The sequence below is a fragment of the Drosophila busckii genome, chromosome 2R (assembly GCF_011750605.1).
Source record: "Drosophila busckii strain San Diego stock center, stock number 13000-0081.31 chromosome 2R, ASM1175060v1, whole genome shotgun sequence".
NCBI classification, from domain to species: Eukaryota; Metazoa; Arthropoda; class Insecta; order Diptera; family Drosophilidae; genus Drosophila; species Drosophila busckii.
This window is the reverse complement of record NC_046605.1, coordinates 11,628,622-11,651,390: the sequence shown is the minus strand read 5'-3', so window position 1 is coordinate 11,651,390 and position 22,769 is coordinate 11,628,622. Positions and strand designations below refer to the sequence as shown.

General features: G+C 41.5%; 1 protein-coding gene across 1 annotated transcript; it reads left to right on the top strand.

Annotated features, from left to right (window-relative positions):
- The first annotated feature begins 10,663 nt into the window (after positions 1 to 10,663).
- Positions 10,664 to 21,891, top strand: LOC108595062 (protein scabrous). The gene is made up of 4 exons (XM_017980207.1): positions 10,664 to 11,529; positions 13,714 to 14,116; positions 19,259 to 19,783; positions 20,117 to 21,891. Exons 1-4 carry the CDS (start codon positions 11,114 to 11,116, stop codon positions 20,993 to 20,995), a joined length of 2,223 nt encoding a protein of 740 aa, XP_017835696.1. The 5' UTR covers positions 10,664 to 11,113; the 3' UTR covers positions 20,996 to 21,891.
- Positions 21,892 to 22,769: the final 878 nt, after the last annotated feature.

The following is a 22,769-nucleotide window of genomic DNA, read 5'->3' as shown; positions in this document are numbered from 1 at the left end:
AAGCGCTTACATTGGCAGTTGGAAATAAAATGGCAGCGCTTACGGCCGAGTTTACAATGGCCGCAACAACATTTGACCATAATTTAACCAATGTGGGTGTGGCAATTGCAGACTGTGGGGGCGTAGACGCATAAGTCGCTGCTGTCAACGTTTAAATTGCGGTTACAACAAACAGCAATGGGCTTGGGGTTGGGGTTGGGGTTGGGGTTGGGGCGTGAGCTTGACTTGACAGAGGGACGCGCATTTCGGATGCAACATTTTAAATCATTTGCTTGCAGTTGTTGTTGTTGTTGCCACCGCATGCAATTTGCCTGCCGCCAGCTACAGGACACATGCACTGAGAGTCCTGTGCACAGGACACACACACACACAGTGTGCACAATGGCCATGGCCAGCGTTGACCAATGCCAACAAATGAACAACGTCCACCGGCCGCCGCCGTTCAATGTCCACACTTTTCACATTTGTGCTGTTCATATTTCATTCTCAATGACGCTGACAGGACAATGCGGTAAGCGAGCCATACTATGCGGCGACAACTGGCAACTGCTACAGCTACAACAGCAGCAACAACAACTACGTGTCACCCCACAAACCAATGAATCAGTGTGCGCGTGTGTGCGTGTGTGTGTGAGCTCGATGCTTACACTGATTCCAACTGATGAAGTTGGCATTTTATGTGCGGTTGCCGCTTGTGCACATGTGCGAGTGCCAGAGAGTCAGAGCAGCATGCAGCTTGCAGCTTGCAAATGCACATTGTTTATCGCAAAATAGCAGACAACCCAATTGCTGGGCACGCCCACACACCCACACGCCCACTTGCTGTTGCTGCTGCTGCTGCTGTTGCTGCTGTTGCATTAATCAAAAGTTCAGTGTCAACAAAAGTGATTTTTCGTCTGCCCAGCAAGCTTTTCATAATTAAAAATAAATAAAAATCAAGCGGCAAACGTCGAGAGTGGCCTGCGCCTCCTGCTCCTGCTCCTGCTCCTGCATGGCATTGTATAATGAATATGAAATAAGCAGGATAACAGCAGCGTCAGGCATATGTTATTCGCAAACGGAAGTCTTGCCTTCTGTGACAATATGTGTGAATGTAAATGTGTGTGCGCTTGTGCGCTTGTGTGTGAGCCTGGCAGCTGACAGCTCTTATCCTTCTTATACATTTCTTTTTACGGCAGGATATGCGCAGGAAACCTCAAACAAATACACGCACACACACAGAAACACAAACACATGCTCATTCGCATTCGCATACGCGCAGCTTGCCCTCAATTTCGATTCATCTTTGGGTCTCGCATTTGTTTCCTTTAGCTGTAACTGAGCAGCAGCAACAATAACAGCGCAGGTGATATAGCTAACGATTTCCGGCTTATGATTTGAGCTGATGCCTGGCTTTGGCTTTGGCCCTTGCCTACTTTGTTTGCTGGCATTTGCCATTGCTTTTGCAGCTGTACTGAGCCCTTGATGCATTGCTTGCCAATCAAATTTGCCAATATTATCGCCACGCAAGGCAAGACAATCAACAAGCAGCGTTATTAATTGCATACACTTTTAACTGTGCTAATAACTCTGGTGGCACTCAGACAAGCCAAAAATTTTGTAAAAGGTAATCAGAAAAGTTGAACTTTATGATTTCTTGCTTAGCGTCGCCAAACAGTTGCAAAATGCTTGGCATACACGTCGTATACTTATTCTTTGTGCTGCTCGGCTGGGCATACCTATTCTTATTTTGGCCGAGCGCACACAATAAAAGCATAAAGCGACAACAAAGCGGCAAACAACAAAATAAATAAATCACAACAAAAGCAGACAGTTATGTACACAGACACAGACGCACACACACACAGACACAGACGCACCAAAAATAGCACGCACAGCAAAAAAAATAAAAGAAGGTGAAGCAAGCTACAAATTTGGGTTTGTGTCAATGCTAAAAATGTTAGATACTCCTTAGTTAGTGGTGACTAACTAAAGCAAGGCGTAGTGTAATACAAAAGTTTATAATATAAATATATAATTTATAATACATATTTATGTACTTATACTTATTTAAAGCAGTTAAAATCTTATTGCTTTTTTATTTTGTATTTACATTTGGCATATGCTAAAGCTTTGCTTAGTTTATTTTGATACTTTTAAAATATTTACTTTTGGCAGTTATTTGCTACAATTCAATTGTTTTGTCTTGCTTGTTTTCACAAAAGTTAAGTTTGCAATTACAGCTCTGTGTTTTCCATTTACACTTTGACCTCTCATGCTTACGCCCACAAATTCAAAAGCCTAAACGCGTCTGGCCTACACCACAGTGGCTACAACAAGCTAAGATATGAGAAAGATGGTAGTTCCTAAAACAGCAAAAACTTTTAGTTGTCCTCTGCGCTTTTGTTCTTGCTCGTCCTTTTTTTTTGTGTTTTGTTTGTGTGTGCCTTAGCACGCGATTCATATTTTTGCCAAGGGAAGCGCCTTCATATGCTGAGCTGCTTATTGTTCCACTGCCAACGTCTACTATTGTTATTGTTCCTGTTGTTGTTGCTGGCATTTATTGTACGCCAGTTGACACAATGCACAACAAGGTGGGCGTACGGGCAAGAGTGGGCGGGAGTGAGTGAGCTGCTGAGTTGGGTTTACCTTCGTGCAGGACTTAGCCAAAGAAGAAAAAAACGGAAACTTTGTCATTGTTAGCTTGTTTTTGTCTCTCTGTCTGTCTGTCTGTCTCTCGTTCTTGCTGTCTTATTCTTCTCTAGTTTTTGGCTGGGGCCACCTTGTGATCCTGTTGCCGCTGTCGCTGCTGTTGCTGCTGTTGCTGCTGCTGTTAAGCATTTCCGGCTTTTATTGTGCTTGAGCTTGGGCCACCGCTAAACGCTTCATCATTGCGCACAGTTTTCATTTCATTTCCGTACCTTTCCACGTTGCTGTTGTTGTTGTTGTTGCTTTCATTTTTGGCTGCTTTTGGGCTTTGGGTATTGGTGTCGTTGCACGTTGAAATATTTATGGGCTGCTTGTTAATTTATAATGCGTCTGCAAACTCAAGCTGAGCTGAGCTGCTTTTTTAGTCCTGGCTACTTGAGCATGTCCTGCTCATTATAAACGCCATCAACTTGCCGAACATTTTTCCATGTTGCCCATGATCCTTTAACAGCCCGACAGCAGAGCAACATGAATTTTGTTAGCAAAAAGTTTGCATAAATTCAACTTAAAATTTACGAGCTGTGAGCCGCTGCCACACCCACTCGCTCGCCTCCCAAGCGCCCCTATATGTAATTTACGATACAATAAATTTTGTCAAACATTTGAAGCTCCACCAGGCAACGAACTTTTTGCTGCGTAACACTTTGTGCTTTTGCTTTCGAATCTGTTTTGGTTTTTGTTTTTGCTTTTGGCTTTGTTTGATAAGCCATTAGTCAAAATGACAAACGTTTAGCTTGATTTAAATTGCAAAAGATTTACAATGCTTAAGGTTGCGTTGCTGCTCTCAGTTGTTGCTGCTGTTGTTGTTGTTGTGGCTGGAAATTGACATGGAAATAAATACGGAGTACTTGTATGGCAGAGCCTAAGCTTATGTGGGCTCTCCGACCCAAAAGCCATAAAAAAGCCAATAAAAATTCAAGTGTCTACATGTGAAAGTGCTTGAAAATAAATAAATTTATGCACTAGCTTTAACGGCTAGAGCTTGACTTCTATTGTCTAGTCTGGCAAACAAATCAAGCAGGTGTGCTGAAAAATTTTAGAAAAAAATAAATAGTAAGGGTATATAGGGGGTATATAAAAATAAATGGCTTTTTACATACGTTAAAGCTGACATATATATATATTGACAATCAAGTTTAAGCTATTAATAAATATATATGAAATGCTGCTTGAGTGGACTTAACTCTGCTTGTTCTTTCAACTGAAAACGCTCATAGCTCTTGTCTTGAATTAAGCAAATACTTTCTTAGCTTGGCCATATCATGCAGCGTTCACTTTTAGCCAATTCATCTTGAACTTTATATTAATCTTTTTCAATAAAATAATATTGAGTTATATTTATTCAGTAACATTATAGTAATCAACATAATTGCTCATTCATTTTATAGACTTTATTGTTTGAATATCCAACAGCTTTCAATCCTTGAAAGGTGCTAAATCAGCTAAAAGAAAATATATAATTCAGGAGTGTTATAGCGGAATTAACTCATGAGAGTCTAAATAAACATATTGTCTTATATTTGATCAATCAATCAAATTTATGTTAAAGTTAGTTAAAAACCAATGCTGCAGACTTTCTTTTTGTTTATTTATAAGCTTTGAGAAGTTCTTATATCTTATCTGCGTGGCAGATACAATTCAAATGGGCATACAAATCAAATGACTAAAAATACTTAGTTAATGAACCATTTAATAACTAAACTTGCACATTTTGTGGAAATTTTAAACATTCAATGTTTGTAAGGCAGTGAAATGGATCGATCCAAAGCTTAATGCCTTTTTATGCTTGTGAGATGCTTTCGAATTGAAATTTGCAAATGTTTTCCATATTTACCTCTGGCTTAAATGGCCAGAAAACAACGAAATCTCAAATGTAATGTTGCCAAAAATACGAACATAAAACAGCAAAACATTCAAGAGTCAGAATGATTTTTGACCAGCCAAAATATTTCGTTTGAATTTCAGAGCTCGTTAGCACTAACCGTAGGCGTAGCTATGATGATGGAAAAGTAAAGTAAACAGTTGCTAAAAACTAAAAATAAAAATACAGCAAACAGCGAGCCAAAGGTTTAGTTTTGTAATTTGTAATCTGCGCCTGTAGCTATTTGCTAATCAACAAAAATTTGCATACAGCCAAGCAATCCATTTATTAAAAAAAAGTAAAATAACTATATATCATATATAGGGCGGGCATATCAATTGGCGTTATATTTTTAAAGGCTGCTTTTAGCTCGTTGATGCATAACGAATTCAAAAGGCTTTTTTTTTATTTGGCTGTCTCACTTGCCGCATGGGGCATGCATCATATGGGGAATGTGTAAGCGAATTGGGCTCAAAATGCCGGCAGCAATATTTTGCTTTCAATGTTTGTACCCCACGCCCACGCCCATGCGCACGCCCACGCCTCCCGCTTACACTGACATCTTGCTCTATATGCTGCTGCTCCATATTTTTTTGTTGCTGGCTTTTTTCTATGGGCGAAAGCCTTTTTTTCTGTGCTGTTGCACGCGGACAGTGGCGGCAACAAATATTTCACTAGTCCCATTTAGTTGCATTGCAACTTTTGTTGTTGTTGTTGCTGTTGCTCTCTGTGCGTCTGTGCAACGGTTTCATATCCTGCATGCTGGCAATTAAGTTTTGTAATCTGAGCGACATCTGTGCCACATGCAACAGCACAACAGATTTATTCACAGCGCTTTTGTGCTGTTTTCAATATTTCGCTTGCATTTTCGTATGTTCTCTGTATCTGTGTGTGTGTGTGTCTGTGTGCGTGGCATTGTTTACAGCTTGTTTTTATGCACTTGCGTAAGCGTATGAATTGCTTGCTTGATTTATTTATTATTCATGCCATTTATTTGCACAAATTGTGCTAATAGATCGAAACACAGTTATGCAGTTTGACTTTTCGCTTCATTAAAACTGAATTAAGTTGTTGACTTACGGTTCTGCCCACTTGACTGCAACACACACACACACACGCATAGAGCACAAATGAACAATGAGCTGAGCCTAACAAGATTGATTTCCAAGCAGCTGCAGCGTCCATGCAAAACAATTCGAACAACCAGCCTGTGCTGCATTTTCATTGTTAATAGCACGCCTACTAACACACACACACACACGCACTTAGCACTCAATGGTGCCCACCATTTTGGCTTGTCCACAAACATGCAACTGCTGCTAAAAATTGAAAATCCGTTGGGCTCTGGTCAACGCATGGACAAGTCAATGCAAAGTGCTCGACAGCTGCTTGGATTTGTTCCAACCGTTCTGGCCTGGACTCTTCACTTCTCTTTTTTTGTTTTTTTTTTCTGTTGTGTTCACTGCGTACAGTCATATACATATATATCGGCATATGCCTAGTTTGACGCTGTAGTTGCAGCTGTCGTTTGCTAGAGTGACAGTGCAATCTACACTGTAAGAAATTACTTGCTAACAGTTTCATAAAGAAATAAAAGCGCTCAGATTTGTAAAAATTAAATGAATTTAATTAATTCAAGCTTTTGTTAAATAATTTGAATATAAAAATAGTAGCAAATAATTTACTGACTTTAGCAAATTCAGCTGCAGCTTCAACTTATGCTTAACTTTTTAGGCTACAAATTTAACTTAGCAAAACTCTATTAGCTAATAATTACATTTATTTATAAGTTTGCTTAATATTGAAGTTTAAAATTGGTTTCAACTTCTAAAGAAAACATTTGATTAGTTTTAATTTCTTCTTTACAACAATTGCATGCGCTGCTTATCGAACAATTTTCCACAATTTACTTTGCAATATGTTTGGCTGTTTATTGAAGTGTAAAAGGACCACACAGAGTCTAAGGCCTGGACCATAGCCAAAGGATTTTTATGGTTTTTCAATTGGTACATACGATTTCTATACTTAGGTATACGTCGGTGTTTTTTCTTTTTTTTTTGTGCTGCGTTTCGTTTCATTTTGTTTATCATAAGCAGAGCAGCTGGTCTGCGTGAATTCGCGTGTAGCTTTCATTAGGGGAGCGCAGCATGAAATTCTGGCTAAAAGCAAAACTCGAGTCTCGACCACAAGCTGGCAGACAACACAGGCAACAACAACACACAGTCGCGTTGGTGTTGGCAAGAAAACAAAAGCTGAAGCACACACACACGCATACGCACACACACACTCACGCACACACTTGAAGGCAACCATGCAGCAACAGCCTTGAGTGATAACATCGTCATTGCATGTGAGTGAGAGCGACAGCGAGACAATTTGCAAGAGCGCAAGGCAGTGAAGCATGCAGGCAACATGCCGTACCAAAGGAGCAACTGATGAAACCCAGCAACTGCAACAACAACAACAATAACAACAACCGAACTAGTGGCAAAAACTGAAAAGAAACGAAACCTTGGCAACCGAAAACCCGTAGCTAAAGCACAAGGCAAACGACAATGGGCCGAAACTAGCAGCGGCAGCAGATTAAATCAGGTAGGAGAATTTTTGTTGTTGTTGTTTTCTTTTCTTTTATTTTTGGTTGTACATTTTTTTGCACCTGCCGTTAGCTTGGCAGCCGGTTCGTCGTAGCTCAGCTGTTGTTATTCCTCTTATTGTTGCTGCTGCTGCTGCTGCTGCTTGCATGTCGCTCAGATGATTAGTGCGCACTTCGAGTTGCGTCTGCGCAGCAACCTAAGCTGCTGCTGCTGCTGCTGCTGCTGCTGTTGCTGTTGCTGTTGCCTGCTTGTTAAATTCTTTTTTGAGTAACTGTTGCGTGTGTGTGAGAGCTGAAACCTGTCCACGCATTGCAGCTTGTCGCAAGGCGTTGCCCCAGCCCAAGAATTCTTCAGCAAACTGTGCGCGTGCACACTCACACACGTGTGTGTGTGTGTGTGTGTGTTGTTTATGCAAAGAATCAACAGCCGGCGGGCGTTTGGAACGCTCGCCTGCCAAGCCGAACTTAATAAAGAGCTGAAAACACCTGCGCTAATTTACGCGCTTGCTTGCCTTGCCAGGCATTGATTGTTATTTTAATTGCGGCTGCTGCAGCCCGCATAAATATTTTTCAAATTGAATTAAAATTCTGCGCAGCAGGACAGCTGGATTAAATAATTTAAGCGACAGACGTGACAGACAATATTTTTGTAGCTTTAATAAACAAGCATAGGTGTGAGCATGAATATTTAATATATATTGTTGTTAAAATGTATTAAAGTTGTAGTGCAGCCAGAGCAAAAATCAAAAAGCGTTAATCGCTTGCAGTTTAAATTATTATGTTAATTGTCTAAAAGGCAGCTACAAGCATTTTTATTACGCTTTAAATTAATAATGATGAAACAGCAAATAAAATGCATTATGCATTTCGTTTTAATTTGCTATTAAATAATTTTAAAATATTTTTAATAAGTTATGCTTAGCTGACATCACTCTTATTCATAAGTAGAACTTTATCTTTATATATATTTTCTTTTATTTGCAAATTGCTATGCCCACAACACTTACTTTAATAAATTCAAAAAGGTCACTTTAAATATTTGCCATTCTCTAAAAGATTCGCAGCTTAACCACAAACTGTTTGCCCATTGGAATTTGTGCTTTGCTAACAAAGCTTTTAAGCGAAGTTGTTGCTGTTGTTCTTGTTCGCTTGTATGCAATATTAATGAACAACGCAAAATGTCAGCAGGAAAAAGTGATAGCAAGAAAAAATAAAACGTGCACTCAATAGACTAAAGTAAGCTGGAAAGCAAGCGTTAATGGTTTGAATGCAGCGACAATAACAGCAGCAGCTCCCAGCCAAGGTTTACTTTCAAGCCATTAGCTTAATATGCTGACCATAACGTGAACCACATAGGGCGTAACAATAATAACAATAACAACAACAGCAGCAGCAGCAGCAACAAGCTTTAACTGCAATAACAATAACAATATTAACAGACAGCCAGAACAGCAGTAACAATGTCAACCCCAGTGACAATGAAATGGAAATATAAAAAATGCTGCAGAGCAATGCAAATGGTAGCAGGTTGAAAGGGCAGCACTAGCAACGCCCATATATGTGTATGTGTGTGTGTGTGCGTGTTTTTGGGTAATGGCAAGTTGCCGGATGCGCTGTTAGCTGCACGAGTTGGCTGCATTTATGCAATGTGCAACAAGCTAGAACAACGCGCCACAAATTGACAGCAAACAAAGGGCCAACAAATTAAAAAAACACAATAACAACAGCAACTAGAAGAAGCAGCAGCAGCAGCAACTAAAAAAGTGCATGCAACGCATACAAAATATGCAAAGCGCGCTTGCCACTGGCAGTTGATTATAAGCCCATTGATGTTGCTGTTGCTGCTGCTGGTGGTGGTGGTGGCTAGATAGTGGCCATAACCAAGCATAAACTGATGGTCAGCTCAACCCTCAGTGCAACTTCATCAACCAGCAGCACACCCCTTGCCATTAAAACTTACACACATACACATAGAAAAAAGCAAAAAATATAAACGAAAATATTGCAAATTGCAATACAGTGCACACAAACTGGCAACAATGCTCAGCATACCAAACTGTTGCAGGCAACTCGCGGCGCGCTAGACGCCAACCCAACCCTAGCCCTGCTCTGCCCTGCCCTGGCGTGTGCAACGAACCGCGCATCCATTTGGCCTGCCCTTTGCCCTACGCCCCAACGTGGCCACATAACGTGTGCTTTGGGTTGCTGCCACCTTGGTGGTTTATAGCTTGCGCACCACACACACAACGAATGTGCATAAAAAACGCCATTTTTTGGCATATTCGTGCCACCTCAAATGCCGCAACAACAACAGCGACAGCGCCAGAGCACTCAGCATTTGTTGCATAAACTTCTATAGAGTTAAGTTTTTTGTTTTAGCTTTGCGCTTTGTCCAACAATTTCTTGCGTCGCAAAGTATTGCACTTTAAAAAGTTTTCGAAAAACAAACTTCGGTATATTGATGATAGCTAAGAGCTGATGCTGGCGCTGCTAATCCGCAAGTGGTTGTGGCCAAGCATTTAATAACTAAATGCAGCTTAGCACAAATTTGCAATTTTGGCATTTTAGCAAAAGTTCGAATATGTGAAAAATGAAGTGCGCTCGATTATGCAAAATGTCTGCACATGTTTTTGTCTGCCAAAGTTTATAATAATCAATTGAATAGCAGCTAAGTTATGCAGGCTTAACTACAAATTTCTATTTCAATTGCAGTTGGCTTTTGAATTTATGAAAGTAAAATATATTTGTTGCTGCGACTTTGGCTTAAGTAAATATAATTTAATAACAGTTCAGCTGTGTCATTTAATTAAACAAGAGCAATAAAAAGTGCATTACATGCAAATTTTAGATATTTCATTTAATAGAAAAATCAAATAGCAATCTGCTTGAGCTGTAAACTCAACAAAATATTTGTTTTTGTTCAAGTTATCATAAGTTTACCTAAGATTTTCATATATTGCTAACAATATTTAAAGGCAAAGCCACATTTATGAAGTAAATTGACCAAAGTGTAGCATAAAGTAAATTGGAGCTCGCTAGCTTTTTAGTTTGCCAGCCAACTATAAGTTCATCAAATTAATGTTTGTATGACTATTCTAAGAAAATTGTCCTTTTACTTTGAGAGACTTGCAGACATTCAATATACTTGGGCTTAGCACTTTTGAGTTTTCCTGGACAGCTGTCGCTGCAATTGCAAGCGTGTCAGGCAGCAGTTGCTGCTGCTGTTGCTTGGGCTGACAAGTCGGGCATATTAATTATAATTGTTGATTACTAATTTGTGTGTAGAGTTATGCCAAGCAAAAGAGAGAGAGTCATGGCGCTCTCTTAAGCGCGTCACGCTCTTTATGCTCGAGCGAACAACAACCTGTTTTGCTTGCTTGGCGTTTGCTTGTTGCTGGCTGCGCTCTTTGCAGGCAGCCGAAGTCGCAGCCGACTGCACACTGTGCGCTGCTCGGCGTGTATAAAAAGGACGAAGCAGCTGCGCGCCGCTTTAGTCCTACAAACGCCGCGTTCACAAACACAACGAACAGCAACAGCAGCAGCAGTAAAACCAAAGTGAAAGTCGTTACATATCAAGCAGCTTTTAGTCACTAACTACGCGTGTGCCTCTGTGTGCGTGTGCGTGTCTCTCTCTGTGTGTGTGTTTGTTAAAAGAGCTCGACACTCGAGTGTCGCCTAACAAAAGCAAGCAGCGCTGCTCAAGTGGCAAACAAAGCGCGTGAAAAGTTCCGTTTAATTGTAATTTTGTTAGCGCTCGCTGCTCGGCTGCTCTGCCTTTTTATAAGGTGTTTAGCATTGTGTGGACCACAGCGCCATGAAACGTGCGCAACATTTGCATAAATTACCCCAGACCCCAGCACGCTGCTAACTGCTTGTGTTTTTTTGTTTGTTGTATTGAGTTGCGGTTACGCCCACACGCCCCCCAGAACTTCAAACACTTGCGCGTAAAAAGTTCAAAACTGACACTGAAAATGCGGCGCGTAAACATTTTATGTTTGATTTGTTTGCTGCATGCCGCAAGCGGCAGCAACATTGTAAGCGACATGAACAACATGTTGCGCGATGCCCAATCCCAATCCCAATCTCAGTCCAGCAGCAGCACTGCGGCCAGCGTGGCCAGCTCCAGCGTCGAGCTGCTGCGCTTTGTCAACGATGAGGATGCCGAGCTGCAGGTGCTGGCCAATGGCGCCAAGGTGACCAAGGCCAGCAGCGATAATGCCAAGCTGAGCGAGCAGGTGCGTTTGCTGAGCAAGCAATTGAACGCGCTGATGACGCGACGCCGTGAGGATTACGAGCAGCTGGAGCATAACTTGCGCAAATCCCTGCGGCTTACCACGGATGCGGCCAGCGTTGATGCGGATATGCGCAGCGAACTGGAGCAATTGAGGTGCGTATTATAGCCACACCCACACGCCCACTCCCCACACAGCGCTGCTAAAAAACTTTGGCACAGCACAAATTGAAAGCGCTCAGGCGACTGCATTGTAAACTTTTGTGTGGCAACTTTATGTTGCAAACTTGTCGACTCGTAATGCTGTCAAGTCAAAGTCGGAGCTTACATTTTTCTTTTTTTTATAAAAAACATAATTAGCTCAAACGCGCGCCTTTAAGTAGGCAACACTTTTGCAGACGTTCAGCTATTGTTTGTTATTATTGAATTTATCGTATTTGCTTTTTGTACAGCTCACACACACACACAGAAAAAGCAGAAAAAACTAATGCAAACAAATCGAAGGCGTGTGCTAAGCTCTGATAAGCAATCGCTGGCCGGAAACACGTTGATGATTTTCATTTTGGCCCGGACCAAGCCAAGCCAAGCCCCTTGGCTAAATTTCGTGTTGTGCTTTGTCTGTTTTTGTTGTTGCCGTTGGGGCAGGCTGACTAATAATGATTGTCTCATCGAGCCAGCGCACACACACGCACACACATGCAACATGTATTGTTGTTGTTGCTGTTTATCTAACAAACGACAACAACAGCATGGAAATGGCGCACTCTTAATTTAGTGTACAAATAGCTTTGGTTAGTTTTGTTTGCACATGTCGTGGACGTCGTAAACTTTGTCACTGACACCGAAAATAATTCAAGACACACGCATGTGCTCACACACACACACACACAGACACACAGTCAAACGTCATGTCAACTGTGGTTTATGTGACCCTCATGTCATTATCTGATTGCCACACGAGCCACCAGCAGCAGCAGCAGCAGCTCAGCATTATTTATGTGTCGAGCGCTATGCGCTGTGGCATTAGATTTGCTTTCATTTGACGCCACTGATTTGGCAAAAATTTCTTTGGCAATGCTATTTGTTAATTAATATGTGCGCCAAAACGCAGCAGAAAATAAAAAATCGCACTCGACAGCAGTCACTCACACTTATCAAGCTTTGCTATTTTTTTTTTTTTTTTGCATTGCACATTTTCAATTTGCTGCATGTCATTGACAGTATTTCAATTTTTACTTCAATGCTGTCTGACATGTTACTAACAATGCAGAAAAAAGAAAATAATAGTAGCTCGCTAAACTAACTAAAAAGCAGAGCAGCAATCAGGCGCAAAATTGGGTTCGTAGTTTGCATGCGCATGTGTGGAAAATTCTACAATTAGTTGCTTTGTATTGCGTTTAGTTTAATTTTCGCTCTCATTTTTTTGTGTTGCGAGTCATGAAACCGTTTGAAATAAAATGTTAATTAAAAGCAGCCAAATGATTTTTGCAATTGTTAAATAGAAGCTGCTGCTGCTGCTGCTAATTATGCAATTTGCTGCTTTTAAACAAATATTGTAGCTTCAAGTGTTTGAAATTCGGCGGAAAAGCAAAAGTAAATTTTCAAGCATTCAACAATTTCCAGGCGCACGTGCGTAAGCATAAGCAGACGCCCGCAGTCAAATTGAAATATTACGTATACGCAGTCAACATTTCTAAGCCAGCAGCAGCAGCAGTCAAAAAACACACAGAAACCACAACTGCTACGCTGAGAAAAGTTTTTATGAAAATTTCATGTAGCTTTGCTCTTTTGACAGCAAACCAAAAACAAAAAAAAATATATGCAAACAAATTGAAAACAAAACAGCAGCTGTCGTGTTGTTGTAGCAGTAGAAAAAAAAGTAAAGTTCTCTTACCTAGCACACAGTGAGTGCTTTAATTGTCGGAACTGCCACAAAAATGCGCCCAAAGTTTGCATGCAACTGCCAAGCGAAGCGTTGCAACAAATTCATTTGCAGCATGACCATAAACAATGTTTTACTGTCACAAGTTTAGCGCGCTATGCAAAAATTTTTGCCCAAATTATTTTGCGCTGCATGCAATTGGCGTGGCAAGTCCGTAAACTCATTAGCACGCGCCATTTTAGCCGGGGCCAGGCAATTAAGTGGTGCCCATGTCAATTTAAATTAGATTGCAGCCAAGAGCTCGAGCTACAGCACGTTGCGCATTTCGAAAGTCAATTAAAATGTTACGCATACGCAACCAGCGTGTGCCGGCGTCATGTCCGAGCCTCGCCGCGCTAATTAAACAAGTCCGTAAGCAAAGCAGAAATTTAATTCATTTGCCTCTGTTCTCATTGCAGACGCGAAGTGCAAGCGCTGCGTGCCACGCATGGCGGCAACAAGGAGCGCCTGACCGTCGAGTGGCTGCAGCAGTCCATATCCGAGATACGCAAGCAGCTGGTGGAGCTGCAGCGCAGCGCTGGCGCTGTGGCCAAGGACGTGCGTCATGAAAGCACCGCCTACGAGGATCTGGCCACCATACGCAGCGACTATCAGCAGCTGAAGCTGGAGCTGGCCGCACAGCGTGAGCGGCAGGAGCAGAGCGAGGTGCTGCTTGTGGAGCTGCGTGAGGAGCTCATGCAGCAGGAGCAGGACTTTAAGCACGCGCTCAACAAACAATTGAATGCAAATGCGAATGCCAAGCAGCAGGACTCCGCCAGCATTGAGGAGTACAGCGCCAGCCAGGAGAGCAGCCAGCAAGAGGTGAGTGTTGTGCCCGCAACTTTATGCTAATGATCAGATAAGCACGCAATATACCTCAGCTCAGGTGGCCGCGCGCCAGCTCCAAACTTTATGTGCGCCTTTTTTTTTATGGCTTTGAAATTTATATATTTTTGTTGCTGTTGCTTTGCTTGCGCTGCTCTTGTTGTTTAAGTACGCTCATAAAGCCCAAGCCCCAGCCCAAGCCCAGCCCCAACCCTCAGCTAGCGTTGGCTGTTGGCTGCCCCGTGCCCATTATCTGCCCATTTTATGCCTCACTTTATGCTGACGTCGAGGCTCGATGTGCTAACGAGCCGTGTGCTCGGCACACGTGTAACGCGGTGAGTGTGTGTGCGTTAGCTTTTAATGGCACTCATACGCTGCCTAAATTACTCATACGCACCGCAGGACGTCAAAATATATTTAATATTTAATACCAGCGCTCAACGCTGCTGGCAGCAGCCACTTTAGACCCGAGCTTCTAACTAAATCATTAACAATAAAGCTCACGCAGACATGCGAAGCTAACAACAACAACAACAACAACAATGCAGACAACTTTTAATTATAATTAAGCGCAATATGTGTGCATGGACAGTGTGTACTAAATAAAACGTTTAGGCTAACTTGTTGCTAAGCTTCAAATATTTGCAGCGCTTGTTAACTTATGCAGTTATTTATTTTTTATTTATTTATTTATTTTAATTGTAGCCTAGAATTAAATTCTAGCACTTCAGGCTGAGATTTAATTATTTATATTTTGGTTGCAGTGTATAGCCAAGTCTGCTATGCTTTATGGCTTTATTTTGGCAATTTTTAATGTACTCAAATACAATCAAAAATTTGCTAAGCCAGCACATGATATTGTTGACCTAAATCCACACACACACACACACATACAGACAGACAACAGGTATAGACCGCAAAATATGCTCAGCGGCGGCAAAATAACAGAGCGTACTGTAACTTTGTGCTTCATTAAATGGATTATGTGACGCCCATATGCATGTGTCTGCCACAAAAATATGTCAGCGCACCCCCCTCCCCCCACTGCTTCGTTTAGTGCCTGTGGCCTAAACTGGTTTTGGGGCCAGCTGCTTGCTACGCTTTGAAGTCGCTGCTGGGACTGAAAATTTGCTTGCTTAGTAGCTTTGGATTTTTATTTTTCATTCTGTTTGTTTGCTGGGCTTACGCTGATTGAAAAGCATACTATATTACTATATAATATAAAAAGCAATTATACAACAAGCAGCCACTAAAAATTGTTGACCACAAATTGCTTTAAAAGCAGCGATAAGCAGCAAGCACAAAGAAATTGGCCCCATGTGCGGCGGCAGGTGAAGTGAGTTGAACGGGGCGTTAGCAAAGGGCAAACAAAACCAATAAAACCGTTCAAAAGCGATAAAACGTGCAACCAGGCGGCTTAAGCGGCTTTTACAACAGTCGCAACAGTTCAAGCTGCAGCAACCCTAACACACATACATACATACAAACGAAAGACAGTCAGACCGACGAACATTTGTAATGTTACTTGAATGAAATTGCTGAAAATTGCAAAACAACGAACAAGCAACAACAACAAAGGCAACAGCAGGAAATCACCTTTTAATCGCTCTGAGCATTCAGCTGTGGGCTATGTCAATGTGGGCGGGGCAGCAGGAAAGTCACTGCCAGCTGCGCTGCTGTCAGTGAGCAGTGACGGGACCGGGGCCGGCTGCTGTCTTTTGTCTTGCCAAACATTTGGCAGTCCCCAAACTGTAGCAGCAGCAGCTGCTCTTGAGTGCCTTGATAATCAGTTTGCCGCGTATGTATTTGTATATTTGTTTTGTTTGTATGTGTGTGCGCGTTTATGATGCGCGCGATGCTTCAGCACAATTTGATCCTTTTCATTACTTTAACGTGTATTTTTTTTTTTGCCTTTGCCAACTTAACGCACTGACAGCAACTTTTGAGCAGGGCCAACAAAAAAAGCGAAAAAAACAAAAACCTGTTGTTGAATTTTTCAGCGCCAGCAGCAATAACAATGAAAGCAAATGCCAAAAAGCAATTTGGTTTTTTGTTGCGACTAAAAAATTGTTATTATAAAAGCGCAGCAAAGCAGAAATTAGGTTAAATTAGAACAAAGCGCATGCCAGCAAAATAATAACAATGAAATTTTCACACAGGTGGCTGCATAAAAGACGCAAAATATATAGGAAAAAATGCAATGCTATAGAAAATTCAATTAAATATAAACAATGTCAGTTGCACACACTGGCAGAGTATTAAATATTTAATGTTTTTAAAGTAACTAACTAAGCTTTATTAATTACTAATGCACAGACAAAGTGCAAAGTACAGCAAGCTGTGCACTTTGTTAGGCAAACTCAACACTAATTGAACTCTAATTGAGGTGAGCACCCCAAAAAATACAAGAGCAGCTGCTGCTGCTGCTGCTGACAACTTGCAGCAGGCTGGAATATAATGCTTTAATTGCCAGTGTGTGCAGATTTATAACACAAAAGTCACACACACACAGATACACGCTATATACACATAAAGCTTCATAACAAATCGGCTGATGGAAGCTGTCACTAGCAACAGTTACAGGCAAATGTTTATCATTGGTTATTGATGCTTGTCTGTCTGCCAGCTGCAGCTAGAGCGAGAGCAAACAAGACTAAACAAAAGGCAGTCATTGTCTTAGATGAAGCACTTTTATTATTTTTTTTTTGGGCCTGTATTTGTAGTGCGTTGTTCTTGTTGTTGTTGCTGCTACATATGAGAGAAACTTGTTGTTAAATTAGCCAGGCAAACACACATGCGGGCCCAGGCAACAGCACTGAGCAAATGAATCCGGTTACAGCCCAGCAAAACAACAAAAATTTATGTATTGTTTGCACACACACACACGCACATGTCTGTATGTGTGTAAGCCCAGCATTGCTACCTTATTCATGTTGATATTTGTGGCGCTTTTGTTTTATGTGCTGCCTGCCTGGCTGGCAATTTGTTTGATTGGTCGAGTGCTCGCTCGTCTTTGAACGAACTTGTGGCTGCCGTGTACTTGATATTTATTTTATAAGCCAAATTATCTTTATTGAAACCTGTGCATACACTTGAGAATTCGACTTACATGCAGCCCCAACTTGATATTTGCATATGCAGCGGCTACAATTGAAAAGCTTAAAGCGCAGCACTTTTTAATAAAAATTCAAATTATGCACACGGGTTAAACTCCAAGCAGCAGCAGCAGCAGCAGCACCTAAATGCACATTAACTTAATGACATTTTGTGGCACACACACCCTCAACACACACACACACATACAGACAAGCTTTCTCTTTTTTGTAAGCGGCACACAAAAGTCCTATTAAATTTTTACGACAATTCTGCATCCAGCAGCAGCAGCAGCAGCAGCAGCAGCAGCAGCGGCAGCAGCATTTAAGCTTTGTGTTCTTTTTTGCACACACACACACACATATACACTAGAGCATAGTCTGCTGGCGCTAATAGCAAATCCTTGTTAGCTTTCACTTCAGCACAGCATGTTAAATTTCACTTCAAGCCAAAAACTGTGAACCAAGCGGCTTACGTCTCGCTCTCTCTCTCTCTCTCTCTTGCTGAATTAATTAGCCTAGGCAACTGCTTAGCGTTTCTAAATTATTACAACGCACACACACACACACACATACACATTTGTCTTAGCCATGCATAAAATATTTATGTGCCAATTTCGATATCAATTAACGCGAGCTGTCACTTGTTGTAAACGCTTGTTAAAATTACTTCAACTTTGGCCTTTGGCTTGTGGCCTTTATTAATTGCTCAGCGTTATGCTTTGCGACTTTTGCGTCGCCACATAAATCACATTTAATTATATTGTTGACATTGCCTGCTTGTAAATCGCCCGCCCCACAACTATGCGCATTGATATAAGCGCCGCCTGTCGAACGTGGCGTATTAGCAATGTTCGTGCGCTTTTGCATAAAAACGCCAAAGCAGGCTACAAACTTTTTATATATATTTGCTTTTTATATATTTTTACGCCTGCCCCAAAACGTTTGCGTTGCCTTCAAGTGGCGCTACAAATTGACAGCTCCAGTTTTATAAACAACGTGCGCTTAATTGAATTTCAAATGTGCAATAAACAAAACAACAAATTGAAACTGTATATTGAAATACTGTTAGCTGTAAGCTGCTTTGCTTGCCTTTTTGAAAGCTTTTTTTTCCAACGAAAAAATAATTTACTTGGCGCAGTAACTTTAAATGAACAAAAGTTTTTTTTTTCTTATCAATTTGAGCAAATAAATTTGCTATAAATAGCAAATGCTTGAATTTCATTGTTAAAAGCAAATGCTGAACTTATTATGCATAAGTGTATATTATATTTCAGCATATTTTGTTCAGCATATGAACTTTGTTTGGTACTTTTTGCTTTTGGCTTGCTGGCTGGCGTATCATTTAATTAAACATTTGAATGCTTTCAATTTTATTTTGCTACGCTTTGTTCGCTGCTGTTGCTTTTTGCATTCATTAGCAGCGCACATTGCTTTCGCATACTTTATTAGTCAATTATAGAGAAAGCAAGCAGCAGAAATTTCAATGAAAAAAATTAGCAAATAAAAAAGTTTGCCTTTTAATGAGCGCCGTTGGCTGGATGGCTGACTGGCTGACTGGCTGCTTGGCAAGGGCAAATGTATTCATTACATTTCTATAGAAAAATCACAAATGTGACCCAAATGACATTACCTTGGTTAGCGCTTGTCACTCAGCTAGATTACACATACACCAACGCACACACACACATAGATGATATATATATATACACGCGTAGACAGCTGCCAAGCTTATAGTGTGCGTGTGTGTGTGTGTGTGTGTCACATGCTAAAACTCACTCAGCGCTGGGGATTTAAACGCATTCCACTTCGCTGTTGTTGTCGCTGCTGCTGCAGCTAGCTCAGCCAGCTTTGGGTTTATGAAATGCATTTATAATAAATGGATTTCAGTATTCAATTCCCCCAGCGTCGCAACTATAGTGCATATATAGGTCATATTATGCCAAGACAACATGGCACAAAGGGTAACTTAACTTTAATGCAAAAATCCTTAGCATACTTTTGTGCGCTTACTAAAGTTTTTCTTGCCGCTTCATTTTGCTTGCAGCCCAACATCGAGTTAGCCGATCATCGCCGTCGCCACTGCCGCTACCAACAGCAGCAGCTGCACAACCTGCAATTGGGGCAACGTCAGCTGCGTCGCCAGCTGAACGAACTCAAGTATCATCACATTGACGAGCGTGTGCGCAGCATTGAACTGGAGCAACACCGCATTGCCAATGCCAATTTCAATTTGAGCCGTCAAATTGCCACGCTGGACAAGCTGCACACCTCCATGCTGGAGCTGCTCGAAGACGTCGAAGCGTTGCAAACTAAAATGGACAAGAGCATACCCGAGCTGCGGCACGAGATATCCAAGCTGGAGTTTGCCAATGCGCAAATTAGCTCCGAACAGAATTTGGTGCGCGAGGAGGGCAAGAATGCGGCACGTTCGCTGCAGGCCATGGCCGTGAGTGTCAGCGCATTACAGGACGAGCGTGAGGGTGTCAAGAAGCTTGTCGGCAATGTGGAGCAGCTGCAAACGAATGTCGACCGCCTGCAGTCGCTGGTCAACACCGAACTGCACAATAAGGTAAGTTAGCTAAATAAATAATAAAGCATAGTAGTTAAATAATTAGTAGCTGAAATAATTGCTAGTTATATTGTTTTTATTTCAAAGCTGAACTACTGTTTAAGTTACAATTACTTTCGGTGCTGATTAATGCTTAAAGCTCAATAAATTAAATACAAATATAATAATTAAAATATTATAATTATATTCTCGCCTTCAGTTGTTTGAAATCGTATTGGCAGCTGTTGCACATGCTCTAATTTTATTAGCATTTAAATGTAATAACTAAGTTAAGACCAACTGTAAGTTGCTGATTGCTAATTGTTCTTATTTCTCTTTTCTGCCAACTTACAGCTCACACACTTGAACAAGCCACATAAGCGTGCTCATCATCAGCAGCAGCAGCCACAATTGAGTCAATTGGCCATAGACAATGCTTTGGCTGCCACACTGGTGGCCGAGCTGGAGAGCGTGGAGTCGCAGTATGAGGCCATTGTGAATAAGCTGCCGCTGGACTGCGGTGAGCTGTCAGCGCATGTGGATGGGCTGCATTTGATAGCGCCCGCTGGCCAGCATCATCCACTAATGACGCACTGCAGTGCCGATGGCTGGACCACAGTGCAGCGTCGCTACGATGGCAGCGTCGACTTCAATCGCAGCTGGGCGGACTATGCCCAGGGTTTTGGCACGCCGGGCGGCGAGTACTGGATGGGCAACGAGCAGCTGCATCATCTGACGCTGAACAACTGCTCACAGCTGCGTGTGCAAATGCAGGACATCTACGATAACAATTGGGTGGCTGAATATAAATATTTCTATATCTCATCGCGCGACGATGGCTATAGGCTGCATATTGGCGAGTATGTTGGCAATGCATCGGATGCGCTGAACTATCAGCAGGGCATGCAGTTCTCGGCCATTGATGATGATCGCGATATATCGCAGACGCACTGTGCTGCTAACTATGAGGGTGGCTGGTGGTTCTCTCATTGCCAGCACGCGAATCTCAATGGGCGCTATAATCTTGGCCTGACTTGGTTTGATGCGGGGCGCAACGAATGGATTGCGGTCCGCTCAAGTCAAATGCTGGTCAAGCGGCGGCCCAGCGAGGAGTGTGCGACAACACAAACAACACAAACCACAACAACACCAAGCATAACAACAACAAAAACAACAGCTACAGTAAACACTAGCACAGTGAATAGCGTAGTGCAATTCGTTGTGCAGGCGTAAGCAAGCCCAGTGAGAGCTTCAGTGAACCACCAGCGCCATGCCTCATAAAGTTTGTGTAACGTGCGTGTGTAACGCGCAGAAAATGAAATAATTATATGTGAAACGTCTGTAAATGAAATGAAGCATCGCGCATAGATTTACGATTTTGTGTATATAGCTAACTAACTAACTAACTAATATTTGCCTTAGGTTATACAAATTGGAGCTTACTAGCCTCGTCACATGGCGTATGCGTCATTTAGTTCTACTCTACTGTCTATGGAAATATGCAACTCGTACATATTTGTTTTGTCTTTCAGCAGATCTCATAACAACAACACTAAGCGCAAAAATTCTAAAATGAAAACTAATTGTTTGTTTTTGGATGAGCAGAGCAAATACTAACTAAGTGCTTAAGTGTGTGTGCTGCAACTAAATATTTCCATAAAACGTTAGTCGCTAAGTCCAGCCAGCCAGTCTCTCTCTCTCTCTATCTCTAAATGTATACGTAGCTTTAGGCATCTCAGACAAATAATAAGTATACTCAGCCACAGACACGCGCAAACTTTTGCACACAGCGACAATTTTATACAATTGACAACATTTGTATAAAATTGTCAAGTTCCAATAGTTTGTGTGTGCTTTTCGTATTCTAGTGTTTACAATATAAGCGTCCATATCAATATCTATTAATGTGTAGGCAAACGAGATCAGTCATTAAGTGTAGTTCTAATTAACAAATTGTTGTACTATATAAATGTAATGTGTTGGTTAAAGCTACTGCAAAACTCAATTCTCAACATAAATAACCAACGTATATGCCAAAGATAACAAGCGCAAAAAATACAGCCACACACACACACACATACAAACAGACACAGTAATGCTTATTTTGTTTATTTGTCTGCAGTTTTGCATTTACCAAAAAATACAAGTAAAATAATATAATACATATAAGCGCGCAACAATTGCAAAATAAAACTAATTTAATAATAATATATGTGTTTACATATGTTTAACGTATACATTGAAGTAGTTTAAGCAACAACAACTGGCTGATGCCAGCGTATTTTACAATAAATGAATTGATGTGAAAAATACTCGCGGCGCAGCATAAGCCGCTGCTTTCGTTTCGTTTCTTTATTATGCTTTTTACAGCAGCTGCATAAATATCTTATGGCTGAGTGACGTGCGACATTTCGACACAAAACAAAGCGCCGAGAACGTAAATCCCGTGCAGCACTCGGCCATATGAACAACATGACAACGCACTGTGCGCCACGCATGTTGCCCAAGGGGCAAACAAGCAACGGAACGGCCGCTGCCAATGACTGCAGCAACAGCAGCAAACAAATATGCGCAGATTTATGTTGATATATAGATATATAGTCAGCTTGTCAAGCACTGTTGAAGACAAGCGCTGAGTGCAAGGACTCAAAGCTTCAGTCTGTGACCAGAGCCTGCAGCAGTTTGAAGTTTAATTACACAGCTAGCTTGGGTGCTAAGTATGCCACCTTAAACTACAGCAAAAGAACTGGCTGTGCATAAGTATCTCAGCATGCCAGCTGACTGCTGCAGATTAGACTGTCTGTCTGTCTGTCTGTCTGTTGGCGTGACAGTCAAGCATAAGTAAATTTCACAGCGAATTCTCAAGCAAGAACTGCCAAAGACGCTCAACTACAATTTATCAAGCGTATAAAGTTGCACACTCACTCACACCCACACACACACACACACACGCATATATATATATTATATATATTTTTATTATGCGCATTTTTCATATTGAATATTC

What these genes read in the sequence shown, in the direction of transcription:
- LOC108595062 (XM_017980207.1), top strand. Translation starts at nt 11,114, where the DNA reads ATGCGGCGCGTAAACATTTTATGTTTGATTTGTTTGCTGCATGCCGCA. An exon ending in AGCGAACTGGAGCAATTGAG is followed by an intron (nt 11,530 to 13,713) that starts GTGCGTATTATA and finishes TTCTCATTGCAG; the next exon opens with ACGCGAAGTGCAAGCGCTGC. An exon ending in ACACCGAACTGCACAATAAG is followed by an intron (nt 19,784 to 20,116) that starts GTAAGTTAGCTA and finishes GCCAACTTACAG; the next exon opens with CTCACACACTTGAACAAGCC.